Here is a 17,783-nt window from a genome sequence, read left to right as displayed (position 1 = left end):
AGGCCTTGTAATGGCTGTATTAAAGTGAAATGTACAAGTTGCTATGGGAACTTTGATTTTGAATAGTTTTAAAAATGAGACTTTTTAAAACCATGCTTAATATATGATTAAAAAAAATATCTCAGCAGGCAGAGTGAATATGGTTCAGTCTTGTTCTTGATCTCAAAATTAAATCTACTTATCTGCATGTTTGATTTTAGCCACCTGTGAAAGCCAGCTAGCTGTTCCTGGGAACCTTTTAGTACCAGGAAACACTTCACTGGTTTCAGTGGTGTCTTCCCAGCCTACAGTTTTACTCACTAACAGAAACCTTTTATTTCTCCCCACCCATGTCCAGGAGTTGCTGTCAGACTTTTAAACACCAGTCTTAACCATATGCCTTATTTGCTTATGGCCAAGCCCTGGAAGTTCTTGCTGACTTTCTGCACCAGAAAATGATCTGTGAGGGAAACAGGCTGTGGTATAGAATTTTGATGTCCCTACATGTTACATGCTGTACCTGCACTCATAAATGAAAAAAAAAAAAAAAAAGCTATTGAAGGCTTCTTTCTTTTGAATAGCTGCTTATTCCCCATGCTTACAAATATCAAAGAGAATCTGGTTCTTTACTCTTTTTCCTGATTAATTTTGAAGATTATTATGATATATTGCTACTTACAGCTGAAGTGTTTCTTTCTCTAAAACAATCAGAGTGAATGTTCACAACAAAGGAAGGTTCACATAGGAAGGTTGAATATAAAATACTGGTTATTCTTTGCCTAGTCATAGTGTATTTAAGGGAGTCCTCCAAAAGGAAAGCAATTTTCAAGCCACTTCAACAATGGTTTTTTGTAAAACTGAACAGGGAAAATATACATTTTTTGAAATGCGTCTCTACTCAATAAGTTTTGACTCATTGTAAAGATTTCCACCAGAGAACTTTAAACTTTAGGAGAGAAATGAATTTGAGTGAGATTCTTTATACTGTCCGTAGTTTTTCTCCAAAAGGCTCATGCCAAGGAACAAATGGAATAAACGGAGCTCCAGAGCTTGCGCAACAAATCGCATGTGCTGTGCTAAAAGGAAAATATGTCTGAAATCGTACTGGCTGTGATTGAATGTTCTACAAATACGTCCTATAGATTTTTATTTTATTTTATTATATTTCAGCCATCTTTGGGAGCAGTTTTAACACAACTTGTGTTGCATTCTTGTCTTACCTGCAAGAGCGGATTGGTCCTTTAAAATTACTCCCTGGGTGAATTGTCAGTTAGGTTCTTTGTAATGCTAAAATTTGGCACCAAAACTGAACTGCTATGTGCAAAAATTTGGCATAGAAGAGTACATAGAGAGTTGGACCTGCTCTTCAAGCTGAAAGTCTGTGAAGATGGGTTCTGGGTGTCCCTGGGTGCCTCGGCCACAAGAATCGTGTGTTTCTGATGTTCCCTTTTTCTGCTGACACCTTAGAGAAAAAGTTCAGTCAGAAATTAAATATGGAATAACTGGAGTGAAGTATGGCTCATATGATGTTGCTGCATATTTCTATCTATTGTTTAGTATTCTTTTGCTAAATCTATTTGATCTCTCTGTGTCTTTCTGTGCAGGTTACAAAAGTACGATCTCTTGCAACCCTTAGGATAGGAGCAAGGTAAAGATCTGCAGAAGACCTGGGGTCTGCCAAGGCCTGCTATTGCACTTCTGTAAATCTGGACAGTGTACAGTGCTTTAAATTAGGTGCCTGGTCTGTGAAGAGTTTTTGGAAGGACCAGGAAGTGCTGTTAAAACATTTCATTACTGTTTGGTTCTCTCATGGTCTCTAAATCTTTCCTTTGTTGTCTTTTCCCAGGAGAAAATTAGCTATTTGAAGTATTTAAGCTTTCTTTCCAGGAAAACAGGAAATAATACTAATGTGTTAATCTTTAACTTGTAATGGGATGTGCTAGAGTAATGTGACCCTCCAAACTGCTTGGGGCATCCTGTAGGCTTTGTCCACAAGTGATATAGTGTGGGAAGCCTAACTTATATCCAGCCTGGGTAAAGGGAAATAACAGTAGATACTTTCCAAGTTTTATTGGTTTTCTACACAATTTCTAATAATCTTGATGATAATTAAACAATGTCAGATAATTTTCTAATGTAAAAATCCCAGTTTAATATGTCTGTACATACATTCCCAGTGTAAGCACCCGTTACTCCTTGCCTTTTTTGTATGCTGTCAGGACGTGCATACTGTGTATACATAACTGCTGGACTGTGCACCTTGCACAAAAGCCTGAATAAATGGGTTTTAATGTTCATACAAAGAATCATTATTCATTTGGTGATCAGTGGTGCTAGTGGATTTTCTTTCACATCTCAGAAGTTTTAATTCATTTTGTGGTACCAATCCAAAGCAGAGTTTCCAGGTAAATGTCTTGTGCTATGACCAGGTAAGCCAATGAGAGGCTTTATTGGGTTACTCTTGAAGGAAAAAACAGCTGGTAATTAAGGAAGCTGTTAACTGAGTAGATAGACACCCAAATTATTCTCAAATCCAGCTAGCATCCCCTGGGGATATACCAAACCTTGGTATATTCTTCAGAGTGAGCTTTGTGTTTCTTGCAGTGCCTTCTTGCACAATGGCCTTCTGCACTGGGAACTGTGCCAGTAAATCCATCAGAGGACTTGGATCTGAAGCAGCAGCTGCCAAAACCTCCGACACATGCCCAAAAACTGCCCAAGGAGGAAGCTGCCCTGGGGCTCTGCAAGTGTCCCATGGACCTCGACCTGCCTGGCTGCTGCTGCTGTGCCTCCTGTAGGCACCTTCTATAGCTTGGCTGAGGGAGGAGGGGCTGTGTGCCCTGGACCCTCCATCCTGGCAGGGTTTGGAGCCACATCCCCCACACCTCGGGACTGGTGGGTAGGATGGGCAGTGGGTCATGGCCAGCTTCCTGCTGAAACCCTTGCAGAGACAGGGGCTGTCGAGAAGGAAGCTTCTCCTGCCTCTTTCTGGCACACCAGCACACCACCAGCTGATGCAAGACCCTGGCTCAGCCCTTGGAAGACAAGGTTTGGGTTTAGGATACCAAGAGGAACGTAAAATCCAAAGCTGTGGAGTTTCAGGGTCTGATTTGCACACATAGGCCAGCACTGGGGTTTTGGGACTGGCTTGTTCACCACTTAAGTGATTAACTAAACTAGTTTCTTCAGCTTCCCTCTCCCTGCATGACCCATGTAGGGACTTAGAGATGTTCTGGTGCTCAGCGGACCAAGGCACAGTGGCCTCCATGAGTTTTACGTCCAAGTGTTTCAAGTGTTTCTGCAATAGCTTCTGCTTGGAGCTGCCTTCTTTAGGACTGTGCATGCTTCAGGTACCAACAGTTCAAGGTATTAAGACCCTTTCATGCAAATATATCTTCAGTACCACCACAAAATGTTCCTGAAGAACAGCTGTTCCAGCTGCCTTTGCTGCCTAGGATGCTTTTCAGCTTCTCTAATCAGTGTTGAAATTCTCTAGTGGATGTCCTGCAGAGGGGGAATTGGGCAAGATGAAATGTACCTTAGCAGCCAGGTTTAAAAACAGAAACAAGAAAATAGAGGTTCTGATATAGTGAAAGCTTTGGGCTCCCTCTCACTGTTGATTGTGTCATTGCTCAATCTGGCCTGGTGTGGCTCTGACAGGTCAGATTGGCAGCTCATTAGCTGTTACATGCAGGTTCACACCTGCTGCCAGCAGGAGCTGGTTTGGGAAGGGGTGGCAGCTCTGTCCTGGCAGCTGCTGGAGGACCCAGGCTGGGAACAGCACTTGCTCTTCTGCAGCGACCACTTGGGAGAGCCGAAATGGTCGCAGTCTGCCCTGGGGATAAGGGGAGGGGGGCGAGGTCCTGCCTCTGGTCAGACCCAGGGGGTTTCTCGGACACCTCCACGGCAGTCAGGATTTTGCCCTGGTGATGGTGATGTTGGAATTGCAGATTGGAATTTACCTCTAGGTAAAGGTCTGTCTGAAATGTTGTAGCAGAGTTGTATGATGAAAAATGCTATCCTGCAAGGAAGGAGAGAGTGAATTCAATTGTGCCTTTGAATGGCTGGTGTCCAAGAGCAGTGCCTGGTCTGTAAGGCAGGAAGCAACTTGACTGCTACTTGAAATAGTGGTGTCCTTCCTTGTCCCTCTCTCCTCCATGCTGTTTCCACACTTGATGGCCAGCCAGCAGCTTTGCTTCTCCTTGCAGTTCATCCTGGGTCTTTCCTCTAAATTCACCAGTGCTCTTTGCATCTGTGCCTGCAGCAGGGTGTGGGTTTGGGGCCAGGTGGGCTGCAGGTGGCCCTGGCCAGGTGGGCAGGCAGTCACTGGGGTGCAGGCATCCCTACTCTCGCAGCTCAGCCACCTCACTGCCCTGACTGCGGAGGGCAATGTTGTAAACCTGCAGCCATTTGGGGGCTTATTCCCAGTTTTTGTGATGGTCTGACTGAAGTTCTGCTGCTGCTTGGCTTTCTGTAGCTGATGTGCACTGAAGAGTTAGTGATCACTTGCTGGCCCTCAGCTGGGGGCGGGTATTCCATTAAATGAGTTTTAAGTGTTAAAGGGTGGGGTGAACAAGTTAACTTTCATTAGAAGTCTGTTCCAGGTTTAGAATAGGGTAGCAGCCCCATTTCCTGGCAGCACATGGCACACTAACACTTTCCATTTTTATCATGATGACGTTTTCCTTTTTCTGAAATAATTCTATAGATGTAGCCCATGCCAACTGTGAACAGCTTTGCCGCATCCTGTGTACGCAGAGTTTCAGCATTAATTAAATCACTTTGTCGCAGAGGAACCAAGGGAAGCTCATGTAATCAGGTACTAAACAAACAAACAAACAAACATAACATCATCCCTCTCTGCAGTTCCTGAACCATCTGCCTCTCCTTCCCATCGTGACCACAACCAGGGCAGAACACTGGGGCAGTACTGAGGATCACCATGGTCTGCACCTCCCAAAAAACCTGAAATGTTTAAGTGGGTTTGAGCCCCAGCAGGTCTGTGGTTATAGGCACTCTGCAAACATGTGACTCATGCCAGAGTCCCCAACAACTGCTGCAGGTGGCTGCAGTGGGAGAGCAGGTAGCAAAACACTGCCTGAGACAGGCAGTTCTGAACTGAATTCAGTTCACTTTTTTCCCCTCACCAGGGAAAATAGACTTTCTATTCCTGAAATTGGTAAACCATAAGTAAAAATCCAGATTTGTTCATGCCTGAAAGCTTTGTAGAGCTGGATTAAACCAAAAAAATTCCTTCTCCCAGGCACCCTGGCCAGACCCCAATGCAATTTCCCCCCTTTCAAGCAGCTTCCCAAGGGCTGGGATGTTGAGTCACCCAAACCACTGCTGCAGCTCTGGTTCCAGGTGCAGCTGGGGATCTCTGTAAGGTGAGCCTGGCTGGCGTAAGGAACCTGCCTGGAGAACACTGCCAGCTCCTTATCCCCCACACTCCTCTTGCTTACGCTTCACCCAGCTCATGTAAATTAATAGCAGCGTTGAATTTCCGTCATATCTACCTGCTGCTCCTGGCAGTTTGGCTGGGAAAGAAAAAGCCCGACTGTTGCTATGGAGACCATCAGATGGAGTGGCACCAGAACCCTCTGCACCACTGCCACCGAGTGCTCACGTGTATCCCAGCACACTGGCCATGCTGCGAGTGGGACACCCCTGTCCCACCCTCCAGAACTCCCAGAGGACTGATCTCCTGGGTCTTCTAAAAGCTGGATTTATGCAGATCTTCCTCAGCATGATGTTTCTCCCAAGCTCTCCTTGAACAGGCTTGTGGGTTAGACGTGTCTCCAGGGATGGGCAGGGAAATGCAGGGCAGCAGCTCCTTCCTGTGCTGGTAACACTGTGGAAGCCTGCTGGGAAGGCTGAGTGAAACAGGATGTGTGACAAAGCTGTTTGGTGGAGGCAGCTTCAACCATTTTTCAGCACTTGTGCTGCTGGCTGTGCCACACCAGGTGTCCCAAGAGCGGGTGCTGAGGTTACTGAACACAGATCCTCTGCTGTGACACTGAGGAGCAGGATGATTTAATGCATGTGCTCATAATGTGCCCAGCTCTGTGCCAGCTTTTTCTTTACAGTTACAGCAAAAGGGGCAGTTTATGCACCAGAACACACAATCTCTAAATGTCCCTTCCATTTCTTCAGCACAGAATGAGCTCAAAGATCCCATGAGGCTGGAGGATGCTGCCCAGAGCAGCCCAAGTGCCACTTTGTCCTGCTTGGAAATGGTCTCACAGGGAGCATCCCTCTGTGTGTGTGCAGCAGCCTCTCCTCAGCTTCTCCAGACAAGGTCAAGCAGGTTGTCAAGTTCAGGTTTCAGCTCCAGGATGAGTGACAGAGCCCTTTTATCTCCAGTGTCACAACATTTCAACCTGCATCAGCAGCTGCTGTGATGACTGCCAGGCTCACAGATATTTTGTTAAAGCTTTTGCAAGAGAGATTTGTGAACTGGTGACAGGGGCTCCAGGCCTGCCCTGCAGGTGAGGTAGGCAGATCTCACGGAATTTAAAAAACTGACCGAATTGGTGAAACTCACGGTCCTTGATCACCCCAAGGGAGAAAGCAGAGCTACAGAGGAGAAGCCTCAGGTGATGGTAGGAGCCCCATCCAAAGAGACTAAACCAGATTATACAAACACCAGCAGCTTAATGTTTTGAGAAAAAAAAAAGAAAAAAGGCTGTATTTGGCATTCTTGAAGCAATCTAAAATCTGAAATCCAACCCGTGCCAGCAACTCATCCGAGAAGAAACCAGCATGTTTAGGGACATGGCAAATCACAATTGTGGCTTTATAACTCTTAATTATCCAGCACACCAGTTTCTTCAAAAATGAGGAAGGAAGTAAGTGTGGTAGTGGCTGTGAGGTCTCACTGAAGACAAGAGTTACAGCTGGAATACAGATGTTTAAAGCAGTCCATTGGTCAAGATCAGCCACAGCACTTCCACTGCCCTTCCCTCAATGTTTAACACTGCTGCTGGCGAGCACCCAGTGTGGAACGGAGTGGGTGGATCTTTACAACCACCTGTGGCTGGAAGCTGGGCTCTGGGGGTGCTTGGCCCCCTTGCAGGAGAGAGGAGCACGATGGTCACCCAGCATTCCACAGCTCAAGAGCTGGAGAATCCTGCAGTTGAGAGTCAGGGAAGTGAACAATGCCACCAGGGAAGTGGCAGCTATTTTTTAGAAAATAACTTCAGTGTGCCAGACAACTTAGTCACAGAAAAAGGTTATAATCTGCTCATTCCATCTTGTACTGGTCTTACAGTCCAAGCTCTGGACATGCCCCAGGCCCTGTTACCTCTCGCCCTTTGCAGGCACAATGAGCTGCTGGCTGTGGTTGGTCACCCACCCAACCCCACCATCTGCTCTTCCGCTCTCAGGAGTCACAGCTCTGAGCTTTGGAACAGCACAGTGTCAGCAACACCATCAGTTTCTTCTGCATCTGAAATTGATGATATGGTTTTTCCTTTGCTTTTGCCCTAAACAATGCCTTGGAGAGAATAGGGACTTGTAGGGAAAGCAACACAACTTGCTGAAGTGGAGACTGCAGAGCAAGTGGAGCAGGACAGAGCATCATGAGAGTTGTAGGGCCTTGGGACAGCTGTGCTCAGCCTGGAAATGCAGCAGAAGTGATTCACAGCCCTGGGCCTATAAAGTGAACCCTTCCTTTACTTGTGATTTGAGGGATTTTTGCCCTCTGATACTGCATTTTCTTGCCAGGTGAATAATAGGACTTTTAAAAATAGTAAAGGAAAGTACGCAGGAGATGTTATTTGATTTTCTCATCTACTGCAAATAGAAGGTTTCTGGATCCATCATGCAGAGCAAAACAAGAATGCTTTAGACACTTCAAGCACCTAGCCAAAGGAACCAGCAGCTCTGGGCTGCGCAGATCAGCAGCCAAGGAAACCTCACTTGGACCATCGATCCATTTCTTTCCACCAGAGAGGTGCATCGTTCTCTCAGATTTCTTTCTGCTGAAGCTCCAAGCACTGAGTTAAGGAAAAGTAGCTATGACAATTCAAACAGCATAATTCAGAAAAAAAAATGTATTCCTATGTGGAGAATATAAGGGCTCAGCTGAGCTGGAGGCAATGGGAACACCTGGGCCGGTACTGCCCCAGCCTGAATTCTGACAAAAAGGCAACAGCGGTGCTCAGTGTCCAGCAGCAGATCAGAAAAATGCAATGCAAACACTGACTGGTCTGTTAGAGGCCAAGCAGCCTCACACCAGAGCTTGCAGAGGAGCCACCACCAGCCAAGCAGGGTATCAGTGCTATCTCCTGGGCTGGGCCACCTCCTCCAGGGAGCCAGGGAAGTCCTTCCCACCCCTGGCATTACACACGCAGCTTCCCATCACTTCTTCACTCTGCAGCTGTAGTGATGGGTCTGGTTTGTGACCACCATGAGTCTGGAGATCAGCATTCCCAGAGGTGCACTGCTGCAGTGCTTCCATCAACCTGCTGGGGAAGGACCTTGGTGTCTCACTCCAGTGGCTGTGGGATGATGCACTCAGGCTGGGTGCAGTGGAATGGCACCTTCACAGCTGTGCAAAACATTTGCATTGAGAAAACTGAGAGTAGTCACAACAAATGAAAAACAATACTATGTTGTTCCTTCTTTTTTTAGGATAACTATTCATTTTATCTGTATTCATGTCACCCCACTTCATTCCTCATTGCAGTGCTGTCAGGATGCTCCTGTGCCCACAGCTGGAGAGCAAAGTAAAAGGGTCCCAGCAAGCTGGGACTGCCAGGCCTAGCCAGGCAAATGCAATTTGGAGAAATTACAACTCAACAACTCCATGTATTTTGAAGACTCACTTTACCACAGTTTTTAGCACCTTCTTCTGAATCTTTGCACTCACTAAAATAGTTCATAATTATTCTATTCTAAATTCTGTTCTGTTCTATTTACCCCTGCAGTATACAGAGCTAGGCCACAAAAATTATGCAATGGAAGACAAGTAAATAGCAAAGGTAGCAGTACACAAGAGGAGACCAGGTCCACTGGCACAATGTCTAAATCCAAAATTTGCAACTCTAAATGACTGATGTGTCTTTTTAACCCCAGAGGCTTTTTTCTTGATAAGCAGAATGAAGGGAAAGAGCCTATTAAATACAAATTACTACATTAAAAATGAACCGATAATCTATAATGACATATTTATGTATGGTCCCACATGACACCCTTCTCTCTCAATTAGAGAGATGTGTATTTGGTGGCTGGACTGATCAGGGGATAAGGAATTGCCTGGAATGATGCAGCCAGGTGTTTGTGGTCAATGCCTTAATGTCCAGGTGGAGGCAGGTGATGGGTGGTGTCCCTCATGGCTCTGTCTGGGACTGGTGCTCTTTATTATCTTGACAGCACCCTCAGCAAGTTTGCACGTGGCACCACGTTGGGCGGTGCAGCTGCCATGTCTGGAGGATACGATGCCAGCCAGAGGGAAGTTCAACAAGTCTGGATGCTACAGACTTGTGTACACCTGGGTCAGGGCAACCCTAGACATCAGTACAGACCAGGGGAACTTACTGAAAAAAGCCCTGCGGACATCTGGGGTTTCTTGTGGATGAAAAGCTGGACAGGAGTCAACAATGTGTGCTCATAGCCCAGAAAGTCACTTGTATCCTCCCTGTGTCCAGCAGGAGAGGAAGGGAATCCTGCCCTTGAGAGACCCCACCTGCAATACTGTGACATTGGTGAGGTACTGGAACAGGCTGCCCTGGGAAGCTGTGGGTGCTCCATCCCTGGTGATGTCCAAGGTTAGGCTGACCAGGTCCAGTGAAAGGTGTCTCTGCCCATGGCAAGGAGGTTGGGACTGGATGATCTCTGAGGTCCCTTCTAAACCAAACCTTCCTAGGATTCTATTTTTGAAACTGCTCCAGTTCACTCGAAGTGAGCAATTTTGTTGCAGGTTTTGTGCAGGTAGAAACACAAAGCTGTCTATAACTCACTGCTAACTGCTCTAGAGATTGTTTTTTTATGAGACAAAACCAGCCCATCAATGAGGAAAATGAATCTTTATTTTTTCACTAAAAGCAGAATTCATGTACATGGTTTTTTGTATGGTTTAGAGGTGGTTTTAAGATGTGAATAGTCACATCACAGAAATAGTACAATGAAAAATCAGTGAAGGAATGAAGAGCCAGTTTGACAACTGTTTTATCAAGTAGCCCAAACATTATTTTTAACTAATGGTTTTGCCAGAGTGGACTTTAGGACAATATTAAAATCTCACCTACTCAACACAAATACAGAGATAATGACTGGGAAAAGAGCTACAAAATACAATTATTGCTGCTGTATCTGCATTGCTTCCTTGCAGGATACTCTACTGTATGCTGGGAAAGCAGTTTTTAAATTTCAGTTTCATTAAGAATGTCATTTAGATAAATAAGAAGTAACCAACCAGCCAATCTCACGCGGTTAATTTATCTGAGACCAAAAGAAATTGGTTGTTCTGTAAAAAAAGCAGAAAGGTTTTGTTTTGTAAGGCGAAGAGTAGGTTGTTATACTTTGAAAACCAGAGGACATATGTGCTTGAACATCTAAGTAAATTTGGTTTGTAGGTGTTCCCAATGCCTGCAAAGTGCAATCCTGCCCGAATGACCTGTCAGCACCAGTGAGATCGCCCCTGTGCTTGGGAGGAGGTGGCTCTCCAGCTGTGCTCCTCGAGGTCCCAGCCCAGCTGGGAGCAGCACTCACACACACACACACCAGTCTGACTCTGGTCTTCTCTCACACCACCAAACCAGCCTGCTTCTGCTTCTGCTCAAGTCAGGTGTACGTGCCAGTGTTTGGGAGACTGGGCCCTCCCAGGGCCACTCAGTGTGAGAGGGAATGAGAACTATTGCAATAATTCAGCTTAAAGGAGAGACAGAGCAATAAACACTCCAAGCACAAGTTATGACCCTTTAAGACCTGAAAATGGAAGGTGGAAAATTATTTCAAGCACACTCATAACTATGAACCACACATGGTATGTGTGCCTTAATCTGTGAGAGACTTTATGTGCACCAGCACATTTCCCTGTACTGCACGGCAAGGAAAACACAGTGTTCTGAAAGATGCTTCCTATGCAAATGTGAATTTCCTTTGTGATTGGGTGTCTAGGTCAGCAGCTTCTGATGAAACCTTGAGAAATGTATTAAAGAACATCTCAAGATGAAATCTGAACATCTCTCGTGCCACTGAGCAAAAGGTTAGCTGGAAAAACCACTTAATACAGATGATTCTAGGTTTAGTTACATGATAAGTCTAAACAATGTGCCCAAACATATTTAATTTGAACAAAATTCTTAAACTATGCCTCTCTAAAATTTACAAAGTATATAAAACATATGATTTGACATTTATAAAACCTCAGCCCTTTTACAGAAAACAAAACAAGGCCACAGAATTTTAAGTATAAATCTACTGGCTTTTCTTCTCAGCAGTTTTAGTTCCTATGATAAAAAAACTTCAACAAACAGCATTCCACCATGGCCTTATAATGCAAGGAATAAATTAGCAAGTCACACTGTAAATAAAAATAAATAATTTCTAAGGTTTTTTTTAATGGTCTTTTTAATTGCACAGTCTTTTAAATTTTCAGTAGCAATGAAAAGTTAGTTGGGTATTTTTCTAAACGCTCCAGAGAGCAGGAAAGCATTTTGTCTCATTTTTCAAGCTTTACACATTGAAAATACCTTGGTCAAACCATCAGCTGGTAAAACTGGTCAATGTTTTGGTGGTCTCTTACTGTGGCAAGATGCTGCAGTATCTCTCACCCAAGGCATTCAGTCATCTGGTGCTCACCCTGCTGGGGCAAACGCCCCCACAGTGTCCCCTTCCAAGTGAGGTACTCCGGTTCACACCCACAGCTTTGATATTTTTGGAAAGGTGTTCACCATTAGCTACAACTTTCACAGCAGTTCATTGACATCTCAGCATCATTCTGCACCTGCTGAGGCTGCACAAGTCTTCTTCGAGGGCTTCCAGCCCCACACGCCTCCTCTTCTCTTTTGGGGGCGTCACACGAACACATCAGGCTTTTGGCTCTCCCCAGAGCTGCTCTGCAGTGGAGAACCAAGCTACAATTCAGACATACCAAAGAAAATGGGGCACCTGGAATGGTATCATCTTACCTCAGACCATTAGCAGTGTCTTAAACCCACTCGCCAAATATATGTGTGTATATATACAAATATATATAAAATATATATATGTATTACACATATGTGAAAAAATAAAAAACAACAAAGTGATTAATACTGTCATAGCCTGGGCATATTTAGCTCAAAGTTAGTTATCTACATGACACTCTTAAAAAACACTAAATATTTGAAATATGTTGTACTGAAAACAGTTGTGGGCAGATGCCTAATGTATGTGCATTAAAAATACTGTATATCTATATATTATTACTGATGCAGTTATAACAGCTTGGGATTTTATCTAAAAATACAGAGTTTCTGCTAGGTATCAAAACAACTCTCAAGTACTGAAGACAAAGGGAAATTTTGCCCTCTTCTCAGCTGAGGGACAGCTCTAACTTGAAGGTACTAAATCCTTCATTGCATCTCTGGCACTCAGCTGGGGCCAATACTGGTATTCAGTATGACTGAATTACCTCTGCTATTTAAGGATTACAGGAGGTTACAGTTCAGTTATTTGCATCAATGCAATTACATAGACAAAGGTAGTATTTGACCAGTATCATTGCATCCATGTTTGTTACTGGTGTACTCTTTAGAGTTGTCAAATATACAGACTGATCTCATCATGGAGATGTTCACACACAATTCCTTCATCTGTTACCACAGCAAAACAAAAAGAAGTATCAAGGCAAACCTTTTGTCCACAGTAAATTTTCTTTACCCAACATAAGTGAGTCTAAGGGGAACTAGCACATCATTGCACAACATTAAAATCCACCAAATTACTCCTGCTCTTGTATTTTTAAAGCATTTTCGGTGCTTGGGTGCAAAGCACAGAACCTATCATGAGAATTCCCTAGTGATCACCACCCTCTGGGGGATTCAGTGCTGCCCTGGCTGTGTGCAGAGGCAATGAACACTGGTAACTCAGGCTGGGCACTGATATCCCAATGGCTAAGCCTGCTGAGCCCCTGCTCTAGGCCAGACTGTGATGTGTGCATGGCAGGAGGAACCTGGTGCCCACATCACAGGAAAGAACACAAAACACTTCTGTCACATATGCACGTTTCAGTTCATGCCTAAAGGAATTGGAACCTTTGGCAGAAGGTAAATACCTACATAAAAAATAAACGTAGAAACCCATTAAAAACACAAACACAATAATTGCATTATTAAAACAGCTGCAGCTACACTATGGTGTAGTACTTCAGTGTAATTCAATTTAACCAAATCTTAGCGTACAACTAAGATGAGACCCATTTCCCAGTCCAAACCTCAGCGTCAGTGCTGCATCAATCTCTACATAAAACATGCTCTACTGATGGTGACCAACCAAATCCAGGGAAAAACTGTTGCCACAGGTGAAGAGGTCTTCTCCCTAAACAGACAACGCAGGACAGATGGCGTAGAGCCCCTCTGGCCTTGCCATGGGGACAGGCAATGGCAGAACCTGCAGCGCTCCGGCAGTGGAAGCTGAGCGCAGGAGCACCATGTCCTGAATTGGTTTGCTGAACATGGTTCAGATTATTGGATATGTCTATAGCACAATGCTCTTTAGAAGCATTTACTGGATACCCAAACCCTACTTGCTGCAACACACAGTGTCACACAAGTAGTGAAAATGTCTTCGTATTCAAAGGTGCTTGGACATCATTTTCAGGCAGCATTTTACCTTTATTTTAGTGAGTTCCCACTACAAAGATTTTAGAAGGAAGAAGATGCCAATAGTTTATTTTTTCCTTTTAGTATGTGAAACTGAGACAGACACCTAAATAAATACCTATTTTTACTTGTCTAATCTAGTCTACCTCTGAAATCTCTAATTTTTAAATAAGGGATAAAATGTTGCCCAAAAGACTAGTTATAATTATACATTTGTGATTCTAATCTACAAACCAAAATAGTTCTCAGTTAAAAAGATACAATTTGTATCAACAGTAAAAGGTACTTTCTGGTTCTTCAGGGCCTTACTTAAAACTCCAGCAAGTGTACCAAAATTATCACCTGTAATAGTGTAAACGAGTGACTTTTTTAACACTGAACATTGTTACAATGGATGGAAACCTGAAACTGTCAGCAACTGATCATGTCATGGAAGTACATCAATTGCAAAAACTATTTCTATTTTCCATATATTTATATATAAAAGCTTAAGAGGTGCTAGTAAAACCCATGACTTTAAACCAGAAATATCCCTTACTAATGCTAAAACAGACTTGGCTTGTCTGTTTCTAAAACTACACTATTTGTGGCAAGAATCAGGCCTACACAATGCAAAAAGCGAAAAACTAACTCCAGGAACACATATGGTATCTTCTCTCCCCATAACCCCCCCATCCCCAGCCAAAAAAGAAAAAAAAGTTTAAGTTATTATTTTGAGCTACAATATCATTACCATAGTGCAGTTAATAAATGTTGCATATCCTGAACACACATAACCTTTCCAGGCCAGCCTTGATAAATAGCAAGAAAAATCAAAGAGTATCTTAAATACAAAACTTGCATTGAGATAATTAAATTCATTTAAAAACAGGTAAATATTTTATGAAAAGCATATTTTATCCAGTACAGTTGTGCAGCAATACAAAGGAAAAACATATAAAACAACTAAACAGGGCCCTATGATTTCAGGTCCCCATCTACTGACCAGAAATACAGAATTGGGTAACAACACATGGGAACTGAAACAGGGCAGCCTGGTTTGGGGTGGCTCTGAGCATTTGCAATTTCTCTTAGCTTCCAAGAGAGCTGCAAATTCTCAGTACCTTTCAAAATCAGGCAATAAGGCTTTTAACACATCCATAAATTAGTAAAAAAAAAAAAAAAAATTTTCCTCCTCTGTTTGCATCTGATCTTACTAATTGACTGCATCAACAAAAATATGTAACTATTTAAGCAAAACAAAGAAAGCAACAAAAAGTGCAATACTATAAATTATCAATATATTGTTACCCATTTCACTGTTAACTGGTAACTTAATTATTTGTTTCAAAAAATGAAGTCAGTGCTGTAGTAAATCTTTGTTTTCTACAAACAGGTCATCATAGCACAAAAAAGCTCACAAAAACAAACAAACAAACATACATCAGACATACTCGTGGTGGTGTAAAAAGTTCAGAAACTTGGCTTGAAAACTGGCTTGAAAATTGCTTGCCAGAAGTAGCAAAATCCTCTTTCTGCAGGTTAATATCTCACAGCCCAAGGATAAGCATCCAGCAAGTTAAAAAAGGAAACCAAAAATCCCAACAAAATGTAACAATGATAAGAAAGTGCTGCATATAAACCCCTGATGCACCAAAGATTATAACCAGAGACCACAGATTTTTTTCTTTTATATATATATATATATATATTAATTTAAACTGGAACATCCTCCAGATGTGAAAATAGCCATTTAAAAATTTTCAAACTAGAACACAAAAGTTATCTGGTACTTCCAATGCATGGGGCTATACATACAGACTCCATGATACAGTATTTCACATAAACGGATTACTATATAACCTCCTTGCTGAGAAGGAGATCCCAAATGCTATTGTAGCAAACCTCCCTCAGCGTTAGAGCTGAGCTGAAAACTACGAGACACCACAAAGATGCGTCATCTCTCAATAACCTAGCTGAGATTTCTCCACCAAGATGGCCGCAGCGAGCTGCTGAGCGTCCGTCACGTGAGGGTTCTTCTTCATCACCATCCTCACGAGGTCAGCGGGGAAGATGTTGCAGAGGTTAATGTAAACCTTCTCCCGGGTGTCTTGGAGCCTTGGGGGGTCTTGCGGGATTCCACAGTAAGGAATGCGCCAGGGCTGGTCCTGCTGCTCGGGAAGGCTTTGGAAGGCGAACTGCTCGTAGCACGGCTGCGTGGGGTTGCTGGGCAAGGAGTATGTCTGGCGGTAGCCGTAGGCATCCATCCCGTAACTCTGCCTATCCCAGCCCGCCAGCCCTTCCTGGCCAGAGTAAGGCTTTCTGTGTCTCAGTGGAGAGCTTTCGTACAGGCGTGAGTCCGAAATGCTGTCTATCCTGGTGGACACCAGGGCTCTCCCCAGGTGCAGCGCCTTTGAATGAGGCGAGCTCTGAGAGGCGGAGTAGTCGTTCGGACAGCTGGAACGAGCGCTGACCGCCGGGTGCTGCAGGTGCACAGCCATGTACGGAATGGGAGATTTGTGGTGATGCTTTGGTTCTTCGTGACTATAGCTCTGCACCCGAGTGAGGGGCTCATGGTAGCTCTGGAGGAAGGGCTGAGCATTAAGGCGGCCGTGGGGGTGCATGTGCTGGCACTTCAAGTTCTCCTCTAGCTGTGGGTCGGGCGAGCTCATGTAAGAGCGGTCGCTGTAACCCACGTAGGAATCGCTGCTGCCGCAGCTGACGCTCCCCTCGCTGCTGCAGTCGGAAGCGACAGAGCTAATCCGATAATCCGTGTCCAGGGAGAAGCGCCTTTCAGGACTACGCGGTCCAGATATACTGAGATTTGAATACGCACTCAGCATGGAGTAATACCCTACATCCACCGGAGATTCACATTTTGGATACTGGTCATAAGGCATTGGTGTTCCATGATTTTTGGTTGCCATCATCACTGTAGGATACTGTCCCTGTGGTCTTTGATCCTGAGGTGGGAAGTGAACTCCGGATGGAAGGCCGTTAGTTAAAGGTGCAGTACTTTGGGGTTTTCCAGCAGAGGAACTTGGTATACTAACTAAAGAAGGTACAGACCTGGTTTCCAATTTGTTTTTGGTGGGAAGCTTTTCCTCCAAGTCTTGATAGACTTGAGTCCGTATACTAGGATCCGATTGCCTCTTTGGAGCAGCACGCTTCAGCTCTGAAGTGCCATCACTTTTAGTGCTACAGGGAACACTATTGCTTTTTACCAGTCCTCCTTCACTCGTAGTTTTGGCAGCTGTGTTTCTAGACATGGCACGAAGTTCATCAGCTACAGATCGCTGAGGCTGATTTCCTCTTTCTGGATGATAGTATTTGCATTTGTGTCCATAGGTACATTTCTTCCCTATTAACACAAACATAGTCAGATTTAAAAAACGTCAAATAACAGAAATGCCCCTCATTTGAAGTTTTACTGTTGATTTGAAAGATCTTCCAAACAAGATGGGTTTTGTGCAACACAGGGTGTGCTCTAAGAGCTCTTCCCCTGTTTTGTGGGGAAAAAAGAGGCAGTGGTAGTGTCCTGCAGCTGGTGCTCTGGGAATGCAGACCAACATTACCAGCCATGTTTTGAGCTGGTTGTGGCCCTGCCAGGGAGGCTGTACACACCTGCTGTGTTGGGCCAAGGCAATACACAGGGAGAAACTTAAGAGGAAAGTCCCACAACCGTTAAGGACAGCAGGTTTCACCTCCATCAAGATGCCTGTAGGAATGCTCAGTAACTAAACTTCAGACAGCTCGATTAATTTTCTGGAAGAAAACCTCAGTATCTCATAACATTAGAAAAGGGCTTCTGGAACCTGCAGAATTTGGGTGTTGATTTGGATTTATTCCAATGAATGATTAACTAAGTTGCTCCTTTAGTTCAACTAGTACACAGAAATGTTTTTAAAGTAGCACATGAAAAAAATTGTTTCAGTTTCCACCATCAGCTCAGCATTTCAACCCATCTCAGGCTAAGATAACAACATTACAACCAACATTAAGGAGTTTTAAACAGTT

At 44.0% G+C, this 17,783-nt stretch overlaps 2 protein-coding genes across 3 annotated transcripts in view; one reads left to right on the top strand and one right to left on the bottom strand.

The window, feature by feature from the left end:
• Nucleotides 1–2,276, top strand: part of RDX (radixin) — a 45,293-nt gene extending 43,017 nt beyond the window's left edge. Inside the window, exon 15 of the mRNA XM_033051324.1 lies at nt 1,584–2,276. Within this exon, the coding sequence (XP_032907215.1) occupies nt 1,584–1,620 (37 nt within the window). The 3' untranslated portion in view covers nt 1,621–2,276. The remainder of the gene's footprint in view (nt 1–1,583) is intronic.
• Nucleotides 2,277–9,992: 7,716 nt separating this feature from the next.
• The window catches only part of ZC3H12C (zinc finger CCCH-type containing 12C), a 44,958-nt gene continuing 37,167 nt past the window's right edge, over nt 9,993–17,783 (bottom strand). For both annotated transcript variants that reach the window (XM_033052764.1, XM_033052763.2), the window contains exon 6: nt 9,993–17,127. In XM_033052764.1, the coding sequence (XP_032908655.1) occupies nt 15,731–17,127 (1,397 nt within the window). In that variant the 3' untranslated portion in view covers nt 9,993–15,730. The remainder of the gene's footprint in view (nt 17,128–17,783) is intronic.

This window comes from Catharus ustulatus, chromosome 2 (assembly GCF_009819885.2).
Source record: "Catharus ustulatus isolate bCatUst1 chromosome 2, bCatUst1.pri.v2, whole genome shotgun sequence".
Taxonomy (NCBI): domain Eukaryota; kingdom Metazoa; phylum Chordata; class Aves; order Passeriformes; family Turdidae; genus Catharus; species Catharus ustulatus.
The sequence above is the reverse complement of the archived record's forward strand: the minus strand, read 5'-3'. Positions and strand labels throughout refer to the sequence as shown.